Source organism: Xylocopa sonorina, chromosome 5, assembly GCF_050948175.1.
Source record: "Xylocopa sonorina isolate GNS202 chromosome 5, iyXylSono1_principal, whole genome shotgun sequence".
Lineage (NCBI taxonomy): Eukaryota > Metazoa > Arthropoda > Insecta > Hymenoptera > Apidae > Xylocopa > Xylocopa sonorina.
In genome coordinates, this window is record NC_135197.1 from 5,189,360 (window position 1) to 5,216,932 (window position 27,573).

The 27,573-nt window shown below is 49.3% G+C and overlaps 1 protein-coding gene across 1 annotated transcript in view; it reads left to right on the forward strand.

The window, feature by feature from the left end:
* Nucleotides 1-26,352, forward strand: part of Plexa (plexin A) — a 216,072-nt gene extending 189,720 nt beyond the window's left edge. Inside the window, exons 4-12 of the mRNA XM_076894946.1 lie at nt 17,926-18,657; nt 18,902-19,027; nt 19,216-19,680; nt 19,760-21,438; nt 21,532-21,745; nt 21,842-22,025; nt 22,130-22,840; nt 22,937-23,082; nt 23,172-26,352. Of these exons, the coding sequence (XP_076751061.1) occupies nt 17,926-18,657; nt 18,902-19,027; nt 19,216-19,680; nt 19,760-21,438; nt 21,532-21,745; nt 21,842-22,025; nt 22,130-22,840; nt 22,937-23,082; nt 23,172-23,345 (4,431 nt within the window). The 3' untranslated portion in view covers nt 23,346-26,352. The remainder of the gene's footprint in view (nt 1-17,925; nt 18,658-18,901; nt 19,028-19,215; nt 19,681-19,759; nt 21,439-21,531; nt 21,746-21,841; nt 22,026-22,129; nt 22,841-22,936; nt 23,083-23,171) is intronic.
* Nucleotides 26,353-27,573: the final 1,221 nt, after the last annotated feature.

Sequence of the window (27,573 nt, forward strand, 5' to 3'; positions counted from 1 at the left end):
GCTCCATTTCCCCTCGTTACAGACTGAAAGGATACAAAGCTAAATACCAACCGTTAAACGCGGCCGGATTAATTAGAAAACAAATTCATGGGGAAGCTGGTAATTGCAACACAACCGCTTCGAGTCCATCAATTACCGCAGCGGCGACGGCGGCGTCAAAAAGGCGAGGGATTTTCAAAAGAAAAGCTCTCGCGGAAAACACACGTAAATCCGAACGCCCGGCAACAACACCGTTTCAAAGGACAGGTGCGCGCCCATTGTCGAGTCTCTGCCCGGAGGGGTGGCAACTCCCGGGGCGGCGGTAAATCACGCATCAGTGGAACGAGAAGAAACTTCTCTCGCTGCAGGCGTCTCGACGCGAGAAAAGCTTTCGCCCGTTAGGAAAACTCTTCGTTAAGAAGAAGACGACGGGCACGCCCGGCTGCGGGAGCCCGGAAGACAGCCTATTTCGCCTTTCCGCGACTTTTGTCGAGGGTTATTCGATAAGTGGCAACGCGTTCCTCGAGACGTACCGGAGAACGAACGAAGGGGCCGATGGGAGGTGCACCGCGCCCTTTTCGAGGGCCTCGTAAGCGAGGGATTTTTAATGTCTCTCGTCGAGACGAAAGGAGACCCTGCCCGAATGTATATCTACACTGCCAGTCAAAAGTATGGAACCACTGCTCGCTAAAATCTGAACAGACCGTCTATCCACGTGCAAGGCTGGTGTTCACGCGAATATTTGTATCACATAAACTGTTACGCGTGCTTAACTGTCCCTTGAAATGCTTAACCCTCTTAGCGTTAACCCCTTACGTGAGATGTATTGCAAATTAAAATCATTACTTATAGATTTCACTCTTTACTATGATACTAATCTGAGCACAATTCCTTCGGTACAAAAAGGGTTAAAGAACATTTCCAAATAAAAAGATGAAAATTTGCTCCACAAATGTAACAAATAAATGCTTGATCGTTCATAATCACTTCGTAAACCAGTATTAGAAGATTAGTTCACGCTGACCAGCGGGATAAGGAAACGATAACAAGTCGAATGGCCTCGTACTTTTGGTCGGCAGTGTATATCGGTTCTGGGGGGTTGGATAGGGGTTGCAGCGGGGGCGGTGGTAGCGGGAAGAGGGTCGAGAGGGTGGGGCCAGCCCGAAGTAGACTCGGAAAACGGGGTATGGAGTGTGTAAGTACGCCCCTTTACGTCTGGTCTAGGGATAAAAAGCCAGGCCTGCCAAACTTTCCGGCACTCGAGAGCCAGGCAGCCCTCCGGGGTCGTCCGCGTCGCCGACGTCGCCCCGTTGGGTCGCTGCATTTACACCGAACCATTTCCCTCTTCGCTTTATGTTTCGCGCGGCTCCCTAAAGGAATCTCGTTGATCCACGGCATCGAGTATCGGTACACACACACACATACATCGACGCAGAACTTTCTCTCCCCGGTTTCAGCCGGGAAAATTCTGTGTATCTTTCGAAAGAACAACCGTTCGCGACTGAAATGAAAGCGCGATACGTGAATTATGATCGGCGAGTAATCGAGCGATTTTTCGTCAACCTTTGCACCTCCGTCGTGGAAAGTTGTAAGTTAGTTTCGCGGTTTATAATACGATACGAGTATTGTGATCGCGGGATTATGGTATTTTCATGGCGCATTGAACGGTCCGCGGTCCCAGGCATTTATATTTCTGCCCGGTTACAACGCCCGGCGCACGTAATGGCGTAACCTATTCCTCTCCGGTATTATTTATAGTATTTAATACGCTCGAGCGGCACGAACGTTCGTGATCGAATCTGATACCAACGGCGTAACGGACACCGTTCGATCATCGATTCAATCCCCGCGTAGCCGTTTCACGGGCCACCGACAAATCGGGTCGCGGCGGTGATCAGACGGCCATTAAAATTTCGTGACCTTCCGCATTTCTGGAGGAGCCCGGAACTCGGTCGCGGGTCTCGAAGGAGGTCTTCGATAGAGGGGGGAGTTCGTTCGCGACTCAACGTTTTTCTCGCGGGACGCTCGACACGCGAGCCACTTTAATATTAAATTAATCCGACACGCTTCTTCGCCGGCGCCGGAGGCTAAAATTGAAATCGACGAAACCCCGTTTCCGTTCGTCGCGGACGGCTCGTGCGATATTTATTTGGTTAAAATACAATCCGCCATTCGAGATACTTTTCATCCAGTTTTCGCGCGTGAATAATTTGTTGCCGCTGTTGGGATTTTAACTGACAACTAGGGAGAAATCATGCTTTTTAACAAGAAGTAGAACAACGTCGCCCCTGTTGTTTTAAAATTAAATTCAAGCTTGTTCCGCGGCGAGAAACGAACATCAGCGCCGATTACGCGTGCAATTTTATTTTGATACCAGTTTACGCCCCGATACCCGTTTTTAAGCGAGCTGCTTCGCGTTGCGTTTTCAGCGCCGGTCGCCAGTTCGTTTGTTCCCGTTAAAAAGTTAATGCTGTAAATGCAACGCCGACCCGCGCCCTATACATATTTAAGGGCGTGCAAACTGACTAATTACAATAGGATCCGGGCTAAATAAAAAGGCCATTTAAATTGCAAGGGAGCGTGATTTATTAACGTGGCGACGCTTCGTGCACTCACGGTAACTGGATGTAAAAAGAGAAGGAAAAAAAATCGCATTTCGCTTCTTTTTGCCCGGCTCCGTTATTCAAACTTGCGCGGAGGGATGTTGACAAAAATGAATTCAAAGAACTGCCGGGCATTTAATTCGCGGGCGAAATAATCAGCGGCACGCTAGCCTGTACAGTATATTACTCGAGCACTCGAGTGACTTAATTCCTCATTGTGTGCAAATAAAGAATTATTATTAACGATATGGAATCGTTTTGCCGCGCATGAATATTTATATTTGAAAAGTGCGTTATTAACACGCTGCTCGTTGCATTCTGATCGCGTCTTCGGTATTATCGTCTGAACCAGTTTTGCATCCCCTGGCAAATACCGCCAGTGGGTTTACATTGTTCAGCGCTGCGTTCTCATTAAAGTCTGTTGGATCCGCTAAATCGTACGTTGCGAACGAACACGGTGGGACTACCGTAAACACATTCGCGAGATTAAAATCTATAACTCTTTGTCCGCGAACTGAAAGAAGACGACGCATCGGCGATATTAAGTCCGCGTTTATTAACGCCTCCTCCACGCGCCACTTTTTCTTCATTTTCTCGCAACAGGCGCAACGATACTCGATTCGAAAGTCTTAACAGGTGACGTTTCGCCTTTGAAATCGTCGAGGATAATCAAGACAGGATTGTGTTAACGTCGTTAAACGTCAGTTCATAGTGCAATTTCATCTTGCGAGGCTTTGATACTGGCTTCGACAGGGGAACGCGAGGACTCGACGACTCTCGTGGCTGATTGCAGCGTGTACTTCGCATTACAATAACATTGTTTAATTACCCCACGGAACTGAATCCCCTCTAACCACCATTTACCACTAAAACTATCATTGCGTGTCTCGCGCTAACAATTTTCACTTACGCAACATCCGCGATTTCCTCTTATGCATTCGACCCTTCAATCATGAACACGAGGCACTTCTCATGCCCCAGAAATAATTCTTCCACGAAAATCGGTAAAAATTTCCTATAGAAAAGGAGGCAGAGAAGGCATCCCTAAATAATAGCCGCGGTGCAAGGGCGGTGGCGCTTAATTTACGGCGATCCGATAAAACAAGGGCAACGCTCGTTAAATAAATCACTGGAATCGATGCTGACCGCCAAGGGTTAAGCGACAGGGTCGCGCAGACGCGTTTCACCGGTCCGCCTCGGAATTTACGAGCCGCATAACAATTACGCCGTTTCTTTGCGCAACGATCCCTCTCACGATGTAATCGAGGCTCGTAGCATGCGTGAGGCCCCGCGTTTTTCAGCGTAAATCCTCGCCAACCGAGGGAAGAGAATCGATAGTCGCGTACGCGCGCGCCCATCGCTCGGTCCCGCGCTCGTCACCCCTTCGCCCTGTCGCGGCTGTAATTTTCAACGATTTTCACTTTCACTCCTGCGTTCTTGACCGTTTCCCGCGCGGTTACGCTCAAGGCGCATGCCGCGCTGGCTGGGACCGGGTGTGTTCTGCGTCGAGCTGCTGATCGACCGCGAGAAACAATGGAGAGGCCCCGCTGCGAAGGGAAATGCGTGCGTGGCGCTGATAATGGCTGATCTCGAATGATTACCACGCTGATTAACCCGTAAGGAATCAACCTTGCGTGCGCGCCGCGTCTCGTTCGCGATTCCTTTTCCCCTTTCTAATTCGCGGACGGTATTGTGCTCGGTAGCGCGAATGACTGATGGATCGAGGAACGATCGCGAGTGAAACGTCGTTGCATTACGACACGTAACAGGACGAGTTGTACTCGTAGGACTGTCTACTATCGACAGATATTTTTTGCAGTTACCGTGGGATTCACGCGACTTTGTTACACGCTGCGATCATTTAGAGAAATACAGTGTCTCGCGTCAGCGCTGACAATCGCCGATGATGATGATTTTAATACCGATACCACGCGAGGAGAATGTCCATTGTTAGTGATTATCGATCGGCTTGATAAATCTGTTTAATAACAGGTTCTGTGTATTGTTTGTACCAGTGATTTAGGTGCGCAGATTTCGAACGCTGGATCTGATAAGGAACGTAATTTAAGATAAGCCTGCGCCACGCGCGCACCCCGGTTATTTTATGACGCTCCCTATCGCGAAGATTAAAACTGTCGTTCTGAAATTTACCGTACGAATTACATTCCGTCGAAGCGTTTAAAAAAAAAGCTGAACATTGCGCTCGATTAAAATTGCACGCGACGGGGGGGGGGGGGGGGGGCGAAAAAATTCGTACCGTTCGTAGAAACGAGACGTATATCGCGGGCAAGGGAGAACGGAGTAATTTGCGGCGTTCGAACGCTCGCTCGCTAATAAATCCGTTACCCGCCTCGAGCGTTCCTGGCACTCGTGTCAGAAATCCATCGAAGAAAAAACACCTGAAAATCCCCCATCGGATGTTCGCCTTCTCTCTTAACGTCGCGACTACGTCTTACTGCACAATGGAAACGCCACGTTAATGGAGGGTGACCGTTCTCTTTCCTCGCTCGGGACCGAATTAAACAGCAGGAAATGGATGCTGGCGATTTAGCATCGTGCGAGTCGATTAGCGGTTATTCACGCCGCGTGGAATCCCCGTGCATTCATCGACGCGCGGAATTGGCATTTAATTATCGTTATCGCGGCAACGTGACACGTTGTCCACTTGCTCGTTGCATACGCGAATAGTGCTGACGACGATAGCCGTCGTCGTCGTGGTTGTCCGTGGTTGGTGCTCGAGCGATACGAATTCTTTGCAGCTTTTCCGTGGTTTCCACGTAACGCGAGGAAGGAGAGTGAGAGAGAGAGAGAGAGAGAGAGAGATGGAGGGAGACAGGGAGAGCAACACGCGTGCCGAGAAACAGTAAACGGCAAATGGCACCGGGCGGTTTCCTCGATACGTGGCCCAAGTCCGAAGGTGACAAGGTACTCTGTTCCAGAGCGTGCATTATTGCTAGCCGTGTGTAGAATCCGAAGAGGGGCCATCGAGAGGAATGGTGGTTACCGTGGCGCGCGATGGTGAACGCACGGGGGATGAAGTCGCGTGTTAGGAGCTCCCGTGTTCCGCAGGGGTGGCGCGAGCGTGCATCGAAATTTTCCGGGAGGAACACTCGTTGCGCTGGTGTTATTTGTACTCTCCGCTCTGGTGGCGATGGAAAGGTTTACTTGGAATTTTGATTGAGTCGACGATTGCGTGTCGCGTTGTTCATTCTGAAGTGTAACGTCGAAGTAGTAAATCGTGAAGTTTGCCCGCTGCATAGAGAGCCGCGCGACATATTTGCGCCTTCTACATTGTACTGTCCGTTTCGAAACCTTGTTTCGTTGAGATAAAATGGACGGCGAGAACGAGTGGCACAGTGGCGATTGACGTATGCGATTAGAAAGGGTAGTCTCGCAAGAATATCTTTTTTGGGTAATATCTTGGACGCCATGGCATTCTTCAGACCCGCCTCTGTCGTTCGTTTTCATCTTGGTTGATTAAAGGTTCACCTGCCGCGCCTCTACGAGCACGTTCGAGTAAATATATAAAATGCTAGTAAAAAGAGCACGGGGTCGCCATCAAATTATTTCGCAGCCTCGTAAACAATGGGGAACCGCGTCGCTGGACCATCAGCGACGTTTCACCGTCTCCGTTTCGCGACGCTGCAACTCCTTGGAAATACGGAGAGGTAAATGGCCAATAAGGGTGGGACGCAGGGTGGAAGAGGGACGAAAAGTCCGCGCGAGGGTGTACGAGCGGTGCGAACGACGCGAGGAGGAGCGAGGAAACGAATGGCCGGGCGACAGATTCAAGAATAATCTGGCCGGAACGACGCGAAGCCACCCTCGACGAGGAAAGAATAAACCGTGAACGTTCTCGCGGGGAAATGCCTCGCAGAGGTGAAGTTTCTCGAGTTCCTCGCGAGAGGCCAGACGCGTTCGATTCGAGACGGAACTGTCGGACGGGAACGAAGAGATATTTGATGCACGCGAATCGAACGAACATTTATAGTAATTACTGACAAAACACGACAGAGAAGATCTCTCGTTGCGTGTCGTCGTAATTTCGAAAGCAAGCTCGACACCAACACCGTGGCCCTGGTCAAACCGGACACCAACGCCGTCGCGACTTTTGCCGTGAAAAAACGCGCGCTGCAATTACGGAACAAATTGGATCTCGATTTTGCTCGCCGCTGTTTCGTCGGTTTAGTTACGCGTGTAGTTTTTGCGATCGGTAATAATGCGCGAATAATTGATTCGGCGGGGGACAGTCGATGAAAAACCGAAATTAATATATTTTTAATCCCCCGTTAAAACGACCAAACAACGAGACGCTTAATTAAAAGTTTTAATTGAAGTTTACGATTAAATGCGGCGAGGAGAAGCGAGCGCTGATGGAAGAAGAGGAATTTATAAAGTTAACAAAAAAAAAAGAGAGAAAAAAGAAGAGAAAAATATGCGAGAACCGCGCGCGTATCGAGGGCAACCCATCACCGTGACACACGGGGCGTTCTCTTTTATAACGAAGTGTCAGCACTGTCATCGGCAACAAGGGGTTGATTTGAATATAAAAGGCCGGGCAGAAGTGCGATTAAACCGGGTAAAACAATGCCCGGGCTCGTTTACCCTCGCCTTTTGGCCGGCTCCGCGCGTGCAGGGCCGATCTCAAAGATCCCGACCGGCTTAAATCCCGCATTGAACAGCCGCGCGTGCACCGTTGCCGACTGGCGAAAAACCCAGCCCGCGAATAATCGCCGCGCCCCGTATGAATACGCGCGTCGCGAAGATTTCGAGGGCGGACGAGACAAAGATTGGAGAACGAGGCATAAAAAGGGTGGCGAGGGTTTTGGGGAGGTGGCGGTGGTGGGAAAAAAGGAGAACACGGGGATGGAGAGAGTAATATAAATAAAAGGTTAGGTCGAGGACGAGCGAGCAGTAAAGGGGTGGCACGGGTGGCCGGAGGAAGCTGAGAGGGGTGAATAAAGGAGCGGGGAATTTTGCCGCAACGAACGAAGAAGTCTTGGGCCAGTGCATCGTCCGGGGGCTTTCAATGAGGAAAGCGGCCACAAAGATGGAGATAGATGCCGGATTGTAAAGAAAGGAACCGTGCCGCGGCTATAAGAGAATAAGCTGGCTGAAAAGGAAAATGAACAGGACAGAAAACATCGCGGGCCGGGCCACGAGCTGGAGATGATAACGATAAAGGAGGAAAATAGGCGGAGGCAGGGAGGTGAAAGGAAGCGGTGAGACAGATGAGAATTAGCGTGACGTTGCACATAGTACGACGGCTGGCCTTTCCTTTTTCTCTTTTTTTTTCACTCTACTTTTTCTCTTCGTGTTTTTCCTTTTTCGTTCCTTTTTTTTCTTTCCTCTCGCAGAGAAGTCGGAGAGGGGAGAAAGTAGCCAAGCAGTACGGTGTCTGCAGGTTAACGCGAAATTGAGAGGATTGCAAAGAAGGAAGGAAGGAAAAGGTAAAGGGGTCGACGGAGGTAAGAAGTGAAGGCGGAGGTGTAGGGGATTTTAGGGTAAGCAGCGGAGAATAAAAGAAGCGCGTGTATGTACAAAGCGCTTCGCTAACTCTGTTGCGAGAATTTTTCTGGGACGTAAGACACGTACCGCTGAACATTGTTTTAAATACCATTGAATTATAAATTCTTGATTTGAATTTGTCCCGGTTCTTACATGCAGGAAAGAGTAATTTAAAAACTGCAGTGTTTTTTGGGGAAGAAAAAAAATGGAGAGAACTGAAAGTGGAAATAGACCGTACGTGGTCAGACTAGTTCCGCATCTTTAATAACTTTGAAACGTTTTGTCTTCTTGTATTAAGAGGAATTAAATGAATCGTGAAGAGAAGTGACGAGTGAGGAAAAGGAATATTCGCGTAATTAGTTGTCGAAGCTTTGCACATTGCTCCTACGGACCAGGCTAGCCTCAAAACTAATGAGTCGCGTTATTGGAGATATGGAATATATAAATAAAGTTGCGCTGTTACGTCGTTCGATGGATAATTGCCATCTTCCCGCGCGCGCCATCCGCGAACAGCGATATATCACACGGCGATATTACACCGGAAATACGCGGTTCAGCGACTTCTCATCCCTCTCCGAGTTCGTTAACTCCGCTCGATCCTCCTGGCACTCGATCGTATTTTCGCGTTCGTCCTGGGAAATTTAGTACAACGCGAAACGTTCTTAAAGCGCGGCTCTCCTCGGCGGAAAAAGCATTTCACGTTATTAGTAATCCAATTTAGTAATTAATCATACAATTTTCAATGCCGTAGAAAACGTACCCTGGTGGAAATTATTTCGTTATCGCAAGAGGGTAGAAATTTTCTGCCGTTAATTGCGATAACGGTGAAATTAAGTTTAGAGTCGAAATATCTACGTCAGAGGGGGGGAGGGGGAGGAGTGAAAAAAAGAGGAACGGATATGAAAGTAAATTCGCATAGAAATTCAGAATAAACCGAGGCAGAAGCGTGAATTTCCGTGGAAGTGGAAACATCCGGGGAAACATCGCGTCGCGCGGTTGAATATAATCGGAATCGGTATGTTGCTCCGTCGCGAGACAAGCGAGCGCGACTGAAAAACGAGGAAAACTCGACGAGGAAAAGTCGTTAACGAACCCCTCGACGAAACGTTATTGCGGCGGAATAACCGCGAACTTTCCCCCGCGGCCGGTGTTTATTATAAACGACGAGTTAGCTCGTTCCGCGGCAAGAGTTCGCGGAAAATCGTTATCTTCCGAAAGTTTCTATCGGATTCGCGGCGATTCTTCCGCCAGGCTGCCGGCAACGTGTTCCAGGTGGCTTCTCCCGTAACCATTGTAAGATCGTTAGGGGGTGGGCTGAGTCGAGGGGCGAACGAAATCGAAGGAAACCGAGGAAAGCCCCGTGAGAAGGCACGATTTTATGGGAAAAATCCGATTAACCCTCCGCCTTTCGAGTTCGTTCCACCGTTCGATCCTTTCTCCGCTCCGCGAGGTCTCGAGTTCTGGTCGAACGAATTAATTCGCGTAGAAAAATTGCTGGACGTATTAACCCCTCGTCTGGTGAACTCTGACGATCGACTCGTACCAACTGGCATCGCGTACGGGGGTGGAAAAATCGCGTTCGCATGTTCCCGTTGCACGCGTGGAGTCCGCGTAGACGTTGCGCCATATTTTTGCACATTTTTCGCAAACACCGGCGACGAAAGAAACAAAACGAGTTTCGTCCGTCGAATTTCCAAGACGATGTTCGATATCTGGACAAAAATTTCTCAGCGGCGATATTCTTCAATCTCGATTCAAATCCAATTCATTGTTCCACGGAATATTCTCTCTCCGTCACTACCGCGTTGCGCTACGCTCTAAAGGATACTCCGAACGACATTTTAAGAGAAAGAAATGGATTTAATCAGTGGAAGGAGGTCCTCGCGAATCGGCGTTTCGCGCGATCGTTTAAGATCGTCGCAGCGTTTAATTAGTCGTCCCCGATGGAGGAAGCAAAAGGCTCGCTTCCGCGATCTTTTCCTTTATGCTCCAGCGTTCTTCTTTCACGCTGACGTTTTTTCTTCTTTTTCAATAGCAATTCCCCATTCGCCGATTCGACGGCAATTAATCTCGATTGGACGGTTACGATAAAAGGGGAGCGAGCGAACGGGCTGGCGAACTTTTATTCGACGAGACCCAGTTGAGAATTCGACGGCCGTTATCGTATCGGTGGCGAGGCTCTCGCGAAACTGCACAAGAAAAGCAAGAGTATTATCGCGGCTTTCTTCGCGCCCGTCGATAATGCCCGTCGAAGTTCGATTTTTGAGAAGTTCGCTAAGCCGAGGTAAGAGCGAACCATCGCGCGGATAGACTTCTCCGCGCTCGTCGAAGAGGAAGACGAGAGAGGCTCCTCGTGAAAGGGGGATGCGAAACTTTCGAACCTCACCCGTGCTTATTCTTGCACGCTGCGTTTCCGCGACGTCACAGGCAGATCTTTACTGTCGCGCGCTCTGCGAGGAGATCGTCAAGAGGCTGAGGAGAAGACGCGAAATGGATCGCGAAAATTTTGTTCGAGAGTTCCGCGAAGAATCGGGTGTATCGCGCATTTAAATTCTCGTTCATATCAATTTCCATACTCGTATGTTTCCATTGCACAGCGCCATTTTTCAGCCAGTGAAACCAGGCAATGCGTCAGTCTTGTAACTTCCACTGGCTCATCAAGAATACCCCAACACTTTCGCGAGAGTTGCCTCTGTTCAGCCAAGATCGAGACTTCTCTCACGCTTTTTGCGAGCAGATCGTTTATGCTCGCGAATCGAAACTCTTCGAGGGCCTCTTCAATGCTCACGCGTCGTATTAACCTTTTCGCTTCCCCTCATAGCACAGGGTACGACGTGAACGAAACTCGTGACGTTTATTAAGTTTAGAAGTTTCTAAAAGTAATCGTGCGAAACGGCACAACGCGTTCCTTCCTGGTTTGTGCATATTGATACGCCTTGAGGAGGATCCGCAGTTTTAATTTCGCACCCCCAACGCGTCGGTTCCAGCTGCCCAGAGGAGCCACGGGTTACGCGCCTCTCACGCGAACCGATTTCTGTTTCGTCAGACACCAGTAATTGTTCCGCGATCAGCTTCTTGGGAATTTGCGGAATTACCAACGATTCTAATGAACTTTCGCGTAATTAATTGGGTATGGGCGAACGAGAGAAACTTCGATACTGTTCCGTCTCAGGCTATTCTTCCGTTAGTCGAGCTTGTAATTACTGTTCAGTCGCGATACCGGCTATGTAGAAAATTGAGCGACGTCCAGAGAGGAAAACGTTTTCCGTTCGAAATACATTTATTGGAATAAAAGACACACCCGACATCGATGTTTATTCGCGACCTCACGGTTTACGGATATGTAATTATGAAAAATAAATTTCCTACAGATATAAACGGGGAATATCGCGAAAATTTCAATACGTAGACGATTATGAGGCAACGTGCGCCTGTAATTATAGGACATCAAAGACTCGTTCAGTTTCGCCGATAAATATTATTAGCCGCGATAAAAATAATTCGTAGCGGCGATGAAACGCACGAACCACTTACGAATATAAATAATTCCGTTACACGGCAGTGGAGTCGCGATTAAAACGTCGCTCGTCACCATCGAGCATCGAGGCTTTCAAATGGCAATATTTCCGAGCGGACTTTCCGATTTGTAAAGCGATGCATTAAAATCTGAAACGAATCGATACGTAACTCAATCGTCGTACGTACATTCCACCTGATGTTCGTCCGCTTTTACGATATGCATTTTAATCGCACTTTTGAAATTAAAGCCGACTGTTCGAGCCTCGAACGACGCGCGTGTCGTTCGAAAAAAACGCGGAACGAGCCTCGTTTCGTCGTAACGTTGTCCAGCGGATCGAGCGTCGGTCGGTTTCTATAAAATTTTCAGGGGAACGTCGCGTTTGCCAGCGTCCTCCCGGGCGGGACGTAATTTTCGCGTAAAAATTGACGCGCGAAGCCCCGGGCGAAGATTGAAGGGGGTGCGCGGTCGCTGTTCCGCGGAAATGCAGGTTTAAAAAATGTATACAATCGCTGCGAAATGAATTACATTTGAAATTAGTCGCGGCCGCTTTCCGCGGTGCTCGCTCTGAAAATCGTTAAACACCTGATTCACGTGCAAAGGCGAATGACTCGAACTGAATCGCGAAATCGCGTTCATTTTTGCGATACCAGATTCTCTACCAGCTTACGCAGAAGGAGATCGCCAGTGAACTTTTTTCACGATCTCTTTACTCGATCCACCAACGTGAACTTCGTTCCTTCGCTCGAATATAATTTCCTCGATGGACAGGAACTGTAACGCGTTGACGGAAGTTTGGAAAATAAGCTGCTCGATCGTCGAAGTTTCTCGCACGTCGGTACTTCGATCCTGCTCGCCGCGAAGCAAAGGTAAACTAATTGCCGGAACATCGGGGCGTACAGCTCGCCTAAGCCGGATTTCGAGCGGCCATTAATGCGGCTGTACGTGCCGGCGAGTTAAGGTGTGTTTCCACCGGAACCAAGCGAACGAACTCGACTTGGTTGAGACAGAACCAACGAATCGAAATAATCTAAACACAAAGTCCATACTTTCAATAAATATTAAAAACAATCTAACTCCATAAACTTCTATAGAAATGTGTAGTGTCCTCGAAGAATGCACACGTCCGCTACAAATTCCAGCTCTCTTTCTTCGTCCCCTTGTAACAGTCGAGCAAAGTATCATAACTACCGCGGAATCGCGTCCAATATCTCATCCGATAAACCGTTGGACAGGATTCAATGGAAACACGGGCTTACGTGGGACGCAGGAACACGTTTCGAGCCGTGGATCGATTCAAGAACCGTCGAAGGCTCGATTCGTTCTTCCGTGGCTGTCGAACGCCGATATCGCCGCGTTGCCCACGCTTTCGCGCGCACGCTACACGTCAGAAAATGCTGCCGGGACAAAGGGAGGCGAGAACAGGGCCGAGGGTGGGTGAAGCGGCCAGGTTTCGAACGCTGGAGATGAGGGAAAACGAAAAAGGGAGGGCGAACGATGGAGGCGAGTAATTAAGACGTCCACCAAGTTCTTGGTAGCTTTGTATCGAGCACGTTATTAGTTTCTTTGTGTCTGGCGATCGTCGTAGGGCGGTACACCTCGCGAGAATAAAAAAAATGGATGGTACCTCTCTCCTTTCTCTCTCTCGTTCCTTCGTTCGATTCTTTATTTTTTTCCCTTCGCTTCTCTCTTCTTGCGCCCCGCATCGCGGACCCTTTTATCGATTCCTCCGGTGTGTTCTTTGCGGTCGCGCGATTATCAAGTTGAGTTACGTTTTGCACGGTTTTTGCACGGTCGACGGGAAATTGCGCGCTGTTTAATCGCTGCGACGTTCGAGCTCGAGGAAAAAAGACGGGGGAGGTACCGATTGGTCGTCTCGAAAGCGGAAGGAGAGGCTGCGGTGTACCAGCCACCCGGATGGATTGATAAATTTGCAATAACCCTTAACCCTTAACCGGGATCCGGGCCCTTTGTTCCCGTCCACCGTCGGTTCTCTTCTCTGTTTGTCTTGGCTGCGATTGATTCCGATCCAATCGTTGCTTCGCGATAGACCGAGATCGCCGGTTTTCTCATTCACGCCACCCTTTGCCTCCTCTGCGGGCAAGCGCAATCATGCTGCACGATGGTTTTCGATTATGGCCAGCCGCGATCAATATTTCGTTTTAAGAACGAACCAGAGGGAGAGCGAAATCACGTTAGAGTCACAGCTTCGTCTCGCAATCGAGTTAACCCAGAGCGTTTATCTTTCCTTTATCCACGTATCGATTGATCCGCGCAGCGATTCGCAGCTCGCCAAATTTCCCTAAACAATTTCGAATACCACCTGTGCGCGTGGCTTTAACGGCACAGATGATACGATAAGAGCGCTGGTATCGGTACGAGGTTGGCCACCGGTAATATCCACGATCGCGAACCAGATCGCGTTTTAATTAATAACGAGGCGGGCAGAAAAACGAGTTTCCACCGCGGCGGGAAAAAAGAGAAAGAAATCGGCGAGCGCGTTAATCGGCCATCAGAGAAGACAGAGGAGAGTTAGCAGGCGCAGTTGTTCGCGTTAATCGCGGCGGCGAATCGGCACAGAAAGCTCGCGTGGCTTCTTATTTCGTTACCATTCGCGCACGATGGAAGATACGCGTGTAATTGAGAGCTACCGGTCCACGGCTGGTTGATAATTATAATTATTGTATTTAACAACCGGTCCGATTAATCTCCCATGGAGCCAGCGCGATCGGGGTAACCATGGGAAAGTGGGGTACCGACGATTTCCCGACGCTCCACTTGCATCTTTGTTGCAGTCGTATCTCGGATCATCGTCCTCGATCGATGAAACGAAAAGAGGAGCGTAATAGTAGCGCACAGGGGCGACGACCGGGTTTAATTAAAACGTCCGGTTGTTCTCTCGGTGGCATCGGTAATTAGAACGATTTTTCCGCGCAGCAAACGAGGAAATCGATCAACAGTCTCGAACAGCCGCGAACATCGAAGACGCCTTCCACGTTGATTATATTCTTACGTCCCTCTCCCTTAAGCGCGTCCGACCTTACGCGATTCGACGCGGCTTAACCCGCGCCGACTTCTGCCGTCCCTCGCAGGAGTTGTTGCCCGCCTTCGCGAAGTGTACGCTTCCACCTTTCGAGCGTAACCTCCGAGTGGCTTGGCTTGATGAGCAATTATGGCGAACAATAAGCCAGAGGAACGGAAGGAATTCAAAGGACGCCCGTGCGTTTGAACTTTGTTCAAGGGAGTTTATGTAGGGCGGGTGGGGGGTGAGTTGTTTCGAAGGTAGAATTCTCGGGCAGGTAACGCGGAAACGGGCGCTGGATGGAAATTTATAATAATACCGTAAAATGATAGAATTACGGGCAACGGTGAAATAAAAATGTAAAGGAGGAGGAAGAGGAGGTGGAAGAAGTTCCTCCAACTGTCGTACATTCTCATCCGAAACTGGTATTCCCATTGTGGAGGGTGAAACTCCCGCGCTCGCCACCGGAGAACCTTTCATCAATCCTTGGCTCCCACGAGTTCCCGCGGAAATATCGATCCCTCGTCACGGCCGAACAGATTTCAAGCAAATTTCAAAGTTAACCAATTTCCCTCGAAGTAATCGAGGCCGGGTACACATTTCCCGTGAACGCGACGACGCGGCGACCTGCATCGCGATCACTGACTTGCCTCGCGAAGATCGCTGCGCATACGGAACGCGTTCTAAATTCTTCCATCGATCCCGACTCGGTCCAATCCCCGCGCAATTTTCCAATTTTTATACGCGAACACCAAAGTACCTGAAAATTCAGGACCATCGAGGCTTCTCTTCGCTGCACGTTTACCAGAATACACACGAAAAATTCAGAGTTTACCCCTAAAATTTCACTGATACATCAAAATCGAGTGACAATTCCACCCTCGTTACCAAAGCTGTCCTCAACTCTGTCCCTCGAGAGTCTCTCTTCGGTATCCCTGCTCTAATGTAAGAAACAGCTCGCATCCGTCCACCACTGAATCGGTTGTTGGAGAACGCTCGCGTCCGGTCAGCGATCGCGGTTAAAAAATCGCGCGGCTCGCGTTTTTATCGACGATCAACCGACCAATTATCTCGAGGCGGTAGCTCGGTAATTATCGTTATTATTTGTACACGTCGCGGCGTGGGAGGAGGCTAAGAGGATCGTGGCGTGGCCGCGGCAGGCGGCGACCCGTCCGGGGCCGGGGTCGATTCGTTTATTCGGGTCAGAGGTGACGCGGTGGCCGTTCCCCGTGGACGGGAGGACTTCCTTCAGCCGATCGTTCGCCTCTCTAACCGGCTTTCGCTCCGCGTCGCCTTCCGCCTCGCCTCTTACTAGCTGTTTGCCCGCGGTCTTGAACTTTGTCTCCTCGCTATCGCGCGGTTCATCGCGCGGGCCGATGCATGTGTATCGTGCAATTAAACGGTTGGAAAATAAAGGGTCGAGGCTGCCCGTTAGGCTTCCATGCTCGCGGCGATAACCGGCCGCGCCTCGGCCTATTCGTGGGTGGGAAGAGACGTACCTCGACGATGATTGAAGGATACGATATGTGGCGATGCACACGTTGGGTCGAGCGGTTCAGCGTTCAACGATCGTCCCGTTGGGTGGACTCTGGAAATCTGTAACCTTCCCGGGGCCTGGAAGAACGGTTGGACGTTTATAGTCAGAGAGACGCGTGAGAGTATATATTTTGTATACCGTTTCGTTTCATTTATTTCAGTCGAGAGTAGCAGGATTTGAAGTTCTTATTTCTAATGGGCCAAGTTAATGAGTTAAATTTTTGTTAATATGTAGAATAAAATCATGAATCGCGATCAATGCGCAGTGAATTCAAATTTAATCGAACCGGTGTGCTAGAAAAATATTCGAGCAAATAAAAATATCGCTTATCAAACGGAGGTAACGAGCACGCGGCATGCTAGTTTATCCGCTTCGATCAGGCGTCTCGCGGACACGATTTCGCTGAGCCATCGTTCTCGAGCGGTATTAGCCAGGATGTGTTTAAAACAGAGCGAAGCGCGCTAACAAGAGGGAGGAAGAAAGCGAGCGTATAGAAAATCGAGCTGGAGAGCACACTCGAGGGAGAAAGCGTTCAAAGCGCGTAAACTCGTAACGAGTAAGAGATGTGACGTGTTTCAAGCGTCACCCTGGAAGAGAAAGAGCCGTGGGACCGCCACGGAAGGACGGCCATTTTCTGCGCTTTAAAAAACCGCCGACCGTGAGAGAGTTTCTTTCGGTTTCGATACAAACGAAAAAGCCCGTAAAACCCGTCGCTGATTAATTTGAAATAATTCTGTGAGACACAATAGACTGGAGCCTAATTGTAATTAGTAATCTCCTAATAATTAAACGTAGAAGAACATACTTTCAGGATTACATTGTATTTTTCGTTAACGTAATTAACAGAAATTATCACACGGAGGCACTGGAATTCAAGAAATGAAAAATTCGAGCACGCAACGAATCGAAGACCATTTCGTCAATTTTACAAATGTTCTAAAATCAAATGTTTCTAAATCAATTTCGTTGAGAATAGTGTTCCATGTTTCCCTAGGTTTCCCCGAGGAGGGCTTTACGTAACAGACCGCAACGTGTGCAACGGAAGGTTTCGAGTTTAGAAACCGTTTAGAATGCAGCCAGTTCGTCGTAGCCGTCGTCGTCGTCAGAGCAGACGATTACTGTTATTCGCCGTTCCGTACGCGTACACAGTCTGGCCTTTTTATTAGACAAGCGGTCGTAATTCTAGCCGAGAGAGACGTTCCGTCATCGTCGCGATCGCCTCTCCGCAGCCGAGCGAAAGCTGACGCTGGTGCCTCCGGATTTAATTTGCGACCCCTTAACCGCGACCGTGAACCAGCCACGCCGCTGCGACTCGCGAGTTCGCTTCCTCGCGGCCGGAAACGACCGCACGGTTTGATGAAGCGTAAATTCAGCGAGATTCAAACGAGCGCCCCGCGCGCGCTCGAATTGATCGTTCGTTTCGAATGACGAGGCGAGAACGGTGCCATAAAAATGGGGCGACAGACGGGAAGAACGGGAGGGTGAATATTTAAATAACCCGGAAACGAGATGCGCGCTGGGTTTTATGAAACACTTGTAAATGTTTAATTCGCATCGTCGGCTGTATCGCGGTGCTTCGAATGAATAAACTACACCGAATCGCAGTTACGAAAGAGCCGGGGCGAAAAATCGTCCCTGCTCGGCGTTCCGTGGAAAGAGCACGTTTTTTTAGGGGTCAGGTCGATCCGAAGGCGCGTCTGTTACGCAATATCGAGGGTACGATTAATCACGGCCGCGTAAACGCGTTTCTCTTTTACAGGTGGTGGTGGAGAGCTCGACCCTGGCACTGGAGTACGGCGACCTGCTGATCGATCCAGACTGCCCGGTGAACCCGGACATGCTGTTCGACTCGCAGCTGATGCACCTCTACGTAATGACGAACAAAACGGTGTCCAAGGTCAAGGTACAAGAATGCTCGGTGTACAAGACCTGTCTGGACTGTCTCGGGGCGAAGGACCCCTATTGCGGCTGGTGCTCCCTGGAGAACAAGTGCAACCTGCGCAGCGACTGCCCGGACGCCGCGAAAGACCCGCTCTATTGGATCTCGTACAAGAGCGGCAGATGCACCACGATCACGAACGTAACGCCGGATCAATTGCAACGTACCACGGCCAGAACCCTCGAGTTGGTCATCGAGAACCTGCCGACCCTCTCCGGCCAGTTTCTCTGCGCGTTCTCAACTCTCGACAAGACCCTGATCACGAACGCCTCGAGGAAATCGTTTGGCGTTAACTGTACTACCCCAAGGACGGATTTGTTACCACCTATACCACCTGGACAGCATCATTTCACAGCTAAATTATCGGTTAGAATGACAAACGGACCCGATCTCGTCGACACGAATTTTACCTTCTTCGACTGCAGCACGTACAGCTCGTGCACCAAGTGCGTCTCCTCGAGCTTCCCTTGCGACTGGTGCGTCGACGGACACAGGTGCACCCACGACACGGCTGAGAACTGTCGGAACGATATATTGGTCACGGGAGTTAGCGTAAGTGACTGCCTCTGTTTAACGGTTGATTAATGGACACGGCTCGTTTGGGATTCGATAACTTTGCCAGGCGGATCGATGGCGGAACTTTGGCGACGAGATTTTCTCGTCCCGTCCGCTTAAGTCACTGGCACCGCGATACAAAATTTGATCTCGCGGATCCGTTGCTTTGACGACCGTCTAGGCGTGAATATACGTTTACCTCGGTGTAGAATCGAAATTTATTTATCGTCTGCTTTAACAGAGAACGGGCCCAAGCTACAGGAGCGGTCCCGGATTCTGTCCCACGCTGAACGCGACCGATTCTCAGGAGATCCTCGTCTCTTCCGGCGTGAAGAAGGTGATACGAGTTAAAGTGCACATCATTGGGGTAAGTGAACGTCCGCGTCCGTCTTCCTCCTCTGCAGAATAGCCCGTCTAATGCCGTCGCATTAATTCACCGCGCGTTTTTCACGTGTCGTTAGCGGTCCCATCGCGACAGCCACGCGCGGAGAGAACTCTTCCTCCCCTGTCGAGGATGATTGACGCGCGCTAACCTACGCGAAACGTCTTTTCCAGCAATTCATCGTGCAGACACGGTTCGTCTGCCAGTTCAACATAGAGGGCCGTGTGACGGTCATGAACGCTCGGCTGTTGGCGGACACGATTTACTGCGACGAGACCGAGTTTTCGTATACGTCCCGCGCGCCCAACATCACCGTGCCGTTCGCGGTGATCTGGGGCGGCTCGAAGCCGCTCGACAATCCGCATAACATCCATCTGGTGATATACCGTTGCCGGGACATGGCCGACAACTGCGGCATGTGTCTGACCCTTGCGCCCAAGTACGACTGCGGATGGTGCCAGAGCAAGGAGAAGTGCGAGGTGAAGGACAACTGCGAGCAAAGCGACAGCGGTATGTGGCTGAACACTACTCAGACCTGCCCAAACCCCGAGATCCACTCGTTCGAGCCTGTAATGGGACCTTGGGAGGGCAACACGAACGTGACTATACGCGGCATCAATCTGGGCCAGTCGTTCAGGGTAAGCAGAGGACATTTATCTCGACCCGTCCACCCTTTCTGTTTTCACTCGCGAGAAAAAATAATTATTTATATTTCAGGACATCTACAACAGCGTGATGGTCGGTGGATTGACCTGCCAGCCATATGAGGAGCTCTATATGCGCACGAAGCAAATAGTGTGTAAGGTGGACGGCCCAGGCTCGTCGGAAGGCAAAAGCGGACCAGTGATCGTGAAGATCGAAGACTTCAGGGGCCAATCCCAGTACAACTTCGAGTTCGTCGATCCTCGGATTCTCAACATATCACCGAAATACGGGCCCATGAGCGGCGGCACTACGGTCAGGATCACTGGCAAGTACATGAACGCCGGCAGCAACATCAAGGCGTACATCGACAAACTGCCCTGCTCGATAATCAGCGCGGAGATGAACGAGGCACTGTGCATGACCAGCGCCAGCAGCCACAAGAGGAACGGCACCCTCAAGATGACGTTCGACGGCGCGCCCCGCGTTTACAACGGGTACTTCGAGTACGCGGACGACCCGACGATAATCAGCGTGGAGAGCGGCGTCGCCAGTCAATTGAAAGTGCCGAAAGGCATCCCAGCGGGCGGTATAAGGATTTCAGTGACGGGCAAGAACCTCGGCTACATCCAGAGCCCCCAGATGTACGTCTACAAGGACGAGAAGATGTTCGTGTCCCAGTGCGAGGTGCACAGCCAGGAGACCATGATCTGTAGGTCGCCGACCATCGAGGTGTTGGAACACGAGGAGCTGGACGCGGAGAATCCGGTGTCGCTCGAGTACGGCTTCCGCATGGACAACGTGACCAGCGTGCAGAATTTGTCGCGACACGGTTTCCCGAAATTTCTTCTCTACCCGAATCCCATCTACGAGGTGTTCGACGAGGAGATCAAGTATTACAAGAGCGACTACTTGACCATCAACGGACAGCATCTCGACCGTGCCTGCCAAGAATCGGACGTGACTGTGCAGATAGGGAACGCGTTCTGCAATGTCACATCGCTCTCCAGGCAGCAGCTCACGTGCAGGCCGCCGCTGACCCAACCGCCAGCCATCGATCCGGACGGTCTCTCGAACAAACAAGAGCTACCCGAGGTGATCGTGATCGTTGGCGGCACGCTACGATACAATATCGGGAAACTGAGCTACGCGCTGCCAGCTGGGCTTAACGGGCCGCTGTCGAAACCGGCTCTGATTGGCGTGATTGCCGCCATAGTGATCCTCGTGTTCATATTTATCGCCTTTTTGATCGCGTACCGACGGAAATCCACGGAGAGCAACCGCGTGCTGAAGAATATGCAAGAGCAGATGGACATCCTCGAGCTTCGCGTCGCCGCGGAATGCAAAGAGGCGTTCGCTGAACTGCAGACAGAGATGACGGACCTTACCGGGGACTTGACCAGCGGTGGCATACCTTTCTTGGATTATCGCACCTATGCCATGATGATATTGTTCCCGAGCGACGACAACAGCCCGGTACTGCAGTGGGACCGGCCGGAATTAGTGCGCAAGGACAAAGGTTTACGTCTGTTTGGCCAACTGATATTGAACAAGACGTTCTTACTGTTGTTCGTGAGGACCCTCGAGAGCAATCGATACTTCTCGATGAGGGACAGAGTGAACGTGGCCAGCCTTATCATGGTCACGCTTCAAAGTAAGATGGAGTACTGCACGGACATTCTGAAGACCCTCCTGGCGGAACTGATAGAGAAATGTACGGAGGGAAAGAGCCATCCAAAGTTGTTCCTTCGACGGTAAGTTTCGTTCTCCTTTTAGGGGGATGTTTTCATACTCGTGTATGCTTGGTTGCTCGACGTTCGCCAGTAATTGCCTCGTTCGCGTTTCAGAACGGAAAGCGTCGCTGAAAAGATGTTGTCAGCTTGGTTCACTTTCCTCCTGTACAAGTTTATGCGAGAATGCGCCGGAGAACCGTTGTACGTGCTGTTCCGTGCCGTGAAACAACAGGTCGATAAAGGTCCCGTCGATGCCATTACGTCTGAAGCCCGATACTCTTTGTCGGAAGAGAAACTGATCAGACAGTCCATTGACTTCAAACCAATGGTAGGAAGATCCACCCTGCCGACACGGCTAAATTTCCTTTTCCTCGTTTATTCGTTTCTATTTTCGCTACGATTGTTCGAAATTTTCTTCTTTCAGACGGTCTACGTATCAATATCGCAACAGGCGGCCTTCGTCGGTGGTATAGACCCGAACACAGAGAACGTTCCAGTCAAGGTTCTCGACTGCGATACCGTATCTCAAGTGAAAGAGAAGGCACTGGACACGATCTACAGGGCCACGCCTTACAGCCAAAGACCTAGGAAAGACGATCTCGATCTTGGTAAGCTTTCGTCCGCGTGAAAAATTCTATAATTCGCACCCGTGCGATATTAGCAGGCGTATTGTGTACGTCGAACCGAACGAATACTATTTCTACTGCGACAGAATGGCGAACTGGAGCATCCGGTAGGTTAATCCTCTACGACGAAGACTCGACGACGAAAACGGAAGGCGAATGGAAGAAACGGAACACGCTGAACCATTATAGGGTACCGGACGCAGCCTCGCTCAACTTAGTTTCGAAGCAATCATCTATTTATAATTTGTCGATCCTCTCCGAGAAAACGGACAAATCGCACAAATACGAGACGCTGAACCTGAGTAAATTCAGCTCGGCCAGCCCGCCCCTTTCCCGCGCCACGTCGCCGTTGAATCAGAACCACGACGGCGGGTTGAAGTGCTGGCACCTCGTCAAGCACCACGACTCTGACGCGCGGAAGGAAGGCGACCGTGGCAACAAGATGGTCTCGGAGATCTACCTGACGAGGTTACTGGCCACCAAGGGTACGCTCCAGAAATTCGTCGACGATTTGTTCGAAACAATCTTCAGCACTGCCCATCGAGGATCGGCGCTTCCTCTCGCGATCAAGTACATGTTCGACTTCATGGACGACCAAGCACTGCAACACGGCATATCTGACCCAGAAGTGGTCCACACATGGAAGAGCAACTCGCTCCCGCTCAGGTTTTGGGTGAATCTCATCAAGAACCCGAACTTCATCTTCGACATACACAAGTCGAATATCGTCGACTCGTGTCTGTCCGTCGTCGCGCAAACATTCATGGACAGTTGTTCCACTTCGGATCATAGATTAGGTGCGTGTTCACTTTTCTTCCTAATCGTTTACCACCAATAGTTGAGAGTATTTCGTGTCGTTAACGAGGCTATTTTCTCCGTTTTTTCTACTGTAGGTAAGGACTCGCCGAGTTCCAAGCTACTTTACGCAAAGGACATTCCAGTGTACAAAGAGTGGGTAGAACGTTATTACGCAGATATCAAAGTGATGCCAGCCATATCCGATCAAGACATGAACGCCATGCTTGCCGAAGAGTCTAGGGTACGCATTTTCCTTTCAATGGATTACGTGTTCGCGTCACGTATCCGCGAAGAACATCTCAACATCCTCCTCTTTATTTCTGCTTACAGTTGCACGTGGCGGAGTTCAACATGAATTGTGCCCTGTACGAATTGTACACGTACGCGGCTAAATACAACGAACAGCTAACAGTCACTCTGGACGAGGACGAGTTCTCGCAGAAACAGAGACTGGCATACAAACTCGAGCAGGTGCACAATATAATGGCGGCGGACAACCCCTGATGTACCATGAACTCTATGAAGCATATGACCGCCCGCCAAGAGTTACCCTGCTGAATACTCGATCGCAGTTAGGTATTCTTCAAGGAACCACCGAGAGGACTGGCCTATCTTCGTAATCGATCGTCTCAGGTTTCCGTGCAAAAGCCAGTTATCTCAGCTTAGTACGCGAATATACAATTTACACAGGAGGAAAATAAATTGCACAACGGACCGTTGAACAATGTTCGAACGAAGGGAAGTTTCCAAATATCTCATCCGCGAGGGACTAGACGAGTGTTTGTGACAAAGTCTTCGGAATTTTGGTCGCTGGCTGAGCGGGTGTGTGGCGATAAATAGCACAGCGTGTTTGCCACGCGTATTTGTATATATGATACCAAAATCGCGGTTAATTGTAATAGAATTATCGTTGTGCGCCATCACACCGCCGACAATTACAGTCGTACACAAACACAAGAGAACACACTCACACACAGAGAAACAGACACGTAAAATGAAGAATGATTTCGCGCGTTTATAAAATCTTCGTTTTAGGGACGATCCGTACATCGCGATCCGGCGGATAGGGTTTTAAAACGAACGGAAATAAAAAAAACAAAAAACAGTAAATAGCAGATTAGTGTTATAAGTGAGTGAACGAATCAGCCGATCGATCCGATAATCTGTAAATTTATCGTGTTTAAATGAAAGAAGGAAAAAAAATGCACGGCCGATATTTGTCCGCCGTCTATCGGGGATCGGCGATTTTTAACGAAGAAACATTTCCCTCCACGTGCTAGCTGAAAATTTTTTTCAATTACGAACTGACGAATTTTAATAAATACGATAATTAAACGATTAACGATGATTAATTAAACAATATGAATATATTATATATATAGATATATATATGAATGGTATGTCGTATGTATATGTGTACATATATACACTTTATACCGGCGCAAATGTATGTGTGTATGTATATGCAGTATCCGAGGAATGAAGCGTGCGTACAGTATCGGCGTCGGACGCCGAGGTATTTCGCTCGCGCTAGATCATCGTTGCCGGACGGACGCCGTACAAGCGCACCGTCGCGTCAGCGATTCTCGTCCGAGTACGCAAACGCCGGTTTTTCCACCGATCGGTCGTCGATCGAGGCCTGGGATCGCCGTACTGTACGTACGCCGTGCATCACGCGTATTATTTATACTTACATGCATTCAGAACGAGAGGAGGAAAGAAAAAAAAAAACGGAGGGATGAGAGGAGTCGTCCGCGAAATCGGAGACAGACTGTGTATTTTAGTTGATAGGTATTAATCAATGGACTATGGCCGCGCGCGAGGCCAGCTCGATGTGACGGTTGTGTTGAGTGTGCGTGCTTCCTCTCCTTGGTCTCCAGCTCATTGTTCCATTTTATCATTAATCGTTCGTTCTCATCGTCGTGCGCATCCATCACCCCGCTGTTTCACTTTATTCATTGTTGCGCTAATTCATACTCATTCGAAGGAGCAAAAAAAAAACGACAAAAAAGATACCCCCCCTTCCCGTTTCTCCTGTCCCGTACCCCTAAAACCCTTGCCCTGTCGTGTCATCATTACCTCTCTTTATATTACATGTAGTATAAAAAAAAAAGTATCCACTATCGGCGCCTCTTCTACCGTTTCCTTGTCATTCCTAAAGGGAACCACACATTGTGCCACTCTCTCTTCTCCCCTTGTAATGCTTCAACGCCTCCGTCGTCATGTTGTTGTCACTCTTAATTGTAATATATAATGAATAACGATCACTGTTGAGTATTGTCTGATTGTAATACATTGATATTGAATTGATATGAATCGATAATCATTAATTAAAAAGCGTAACATTAAACTCTGTGGATGTATAGCCATATTGGTATGAGTGGGCAGATTTAAAACGATTGATGCGAGTGAGAGTGATCGAGGGGCCGTTCGCGACAGACAGCACTCGAAAATAAAACAAAACAAAAAAAACTAATCCTTTTGTCCTAGAAACGTTTTACCTGCGCGCCAGTTTGGGACGAGTCGAGTCGCGTGTTCGTTTTAATCTCCTATACATATATACATATACATAGCTAGAGAAAGAGAGGATAAAAGAGAGGGAGGGGGGAAAGAGAGAGAGGGATCAAAAGTGGCATCGTCGCTTTCGAACATCCTTCGTTGGGAATATTTCTAAATCGCTATCGTTTCTTCCAGGCCGATCGTACGTGATTAATGATGCCACTTTTACAAGCGCACATCGAAACCCGGCGGGTGTTTCATCGCGTGATAAGGCTTTTCGAATCCGCGTAGGCTAGTTCAAACGATCAAATACTCGCGAGAGTGTCGTGAGGAGGAATTCATATCGTCCGGAGGTGTTCGAAACCGGAACAACCTTCGGTAGAGTGGCCTGTCGACGCGAGCGGCTGGCAGCGAATGAGCGTTGTCCGTGTACGCGTGTGTGTACCTGCGTGCGTGTGCGTGTGTCCCGTGCGTCAATTCAATGTGCAGTTGTCAGTGGAGAAAGTATTTATTGCTCAAAAAACATCGGAAGACCGTGTGTGTGGAAAGGTAAGGCAGTAGGGAAAGATGCGGAGTTGGTAGGCTACGGGAAAAGAACGGGGGAGGGGGAACCGGATGGCTGATGTGGATCAGGACGGTGGACGTACGTGAAACGCGAAGAAGAGGAAGTGGAAGAAGAAGAAGAAAAAGAAGAAGGAGAAGCAGAAGCAGGAGAAGAGGAAGAAAAATGAAATGGATCACAGACAGGGTACTCCGCACCGAGTCGAGACAAACACGAAGAAAGCGAGAGAGAAGCCTCACGTCGTTCAGTCGCTGTATCACTTGCAAAAGACATAAAATAAATAAATAAATAAATAAATAAAAATAACAAAAAAAAAGACAAAGGACTCGCAACGCCCTCCCCCGCGCACGCCGACTTCAAATGGTACTAAATAAACCCAAAGTGCCTCTGGTAGATTTTTGGGCATAAGCTTGAGTAATAAAGACTACATAGCGTTTACTATAAAAAAAAGCACGACTACGACGCGATCGCTGATTGTAGTAAAATGATGATAATAATAATTAAAAGAAATGAGAACGAGGAAATGTGGGGAGAAGAATAGAAGCAGAAGAAAAGGTAAAGGGGAACGAACGCATGTAGGAAGGAGTGAACGAGAGAAGAGAGAGAGAAAGACAAATAGAAAGTGAGGGATTGGAAGCGCGTGTAACGATTAAGTATACACGCGCTTGCTTATTATTATAAAACAAACAGAAAATAATAAGAACAAAAAAAAAAAAATAAATGAAACAAGCCGGAAGGCGAGCGCTGTGCGGGCGTACCGGGTGTACGCGGTGCATACGCTAATTACACGTTTTAGATAGGTATACATATAGTCGGTAGCCTAGTCTCTATGTCAGTGTCTGCCCTGAGTGTCTTTCCCATGGTGTATCCCTATTAAAGTGCGTGTACCTTGAAACTCCTGGCAAGCAGACGTGCAACTCTCCCTAAAACGATCAAGCAGCACAACACTTTAACCCGTTCCCCGCTCCCCCTTTCCCTACAACAATCCTGAAGCAAAGGAGAAGAATATCACGCCTATCCCATCCACCGACGTCCTCCTGCGCCAATTTATCAACCCCTCCCCTCCACTGAATATCGTTGTTATCATCATCAACCCCCCAAAAACCACCCCATTCGCCTCCCCGCCCCTCCCAATCTTCATAACGCGTTTAACTGTTCTCACACATCACGCGTCCTTCGCCCACACTACATGATCGGCACGTTTTGCTAAGTAAATATTATTGTATCGATGGTTCCTCATTAATTATGGAATGTACGATCCCAGTTTGTAAAATTCGAAACTTAAGAAAGGAGATTGTGTATCGTCGTATCGTTCGTGCGTGGCTTGCTGCCTCCGGCAGTCTACTACACGTGTGCACTGAGAATCGTATTCGGAGCGAACGAGAGAGAGAGAAAGAGAGAGAGTCACTGTCGAAGGATGACCGTGGTTGCGTATGAGCAGAAATATATTTAGCGAGTCTTCTTGTTTGCCTTGTCTCTGCTTGACAAGGGGTAAGTTCGCTAGAAAGGGTCTCGACTATAAGGGAGGGAGCGAGGCCAATCGGTGCAGAGGGAAACAGGCGAATAGAGAAGACTGAGAATGTGGCAGATCGTTCGGAATGAAAGGATCGCATGAGTGTTCTGTGGACTGTGCAAGACTGAGAGAGGCAGCGGAGGGAGTTCGCTAATCAA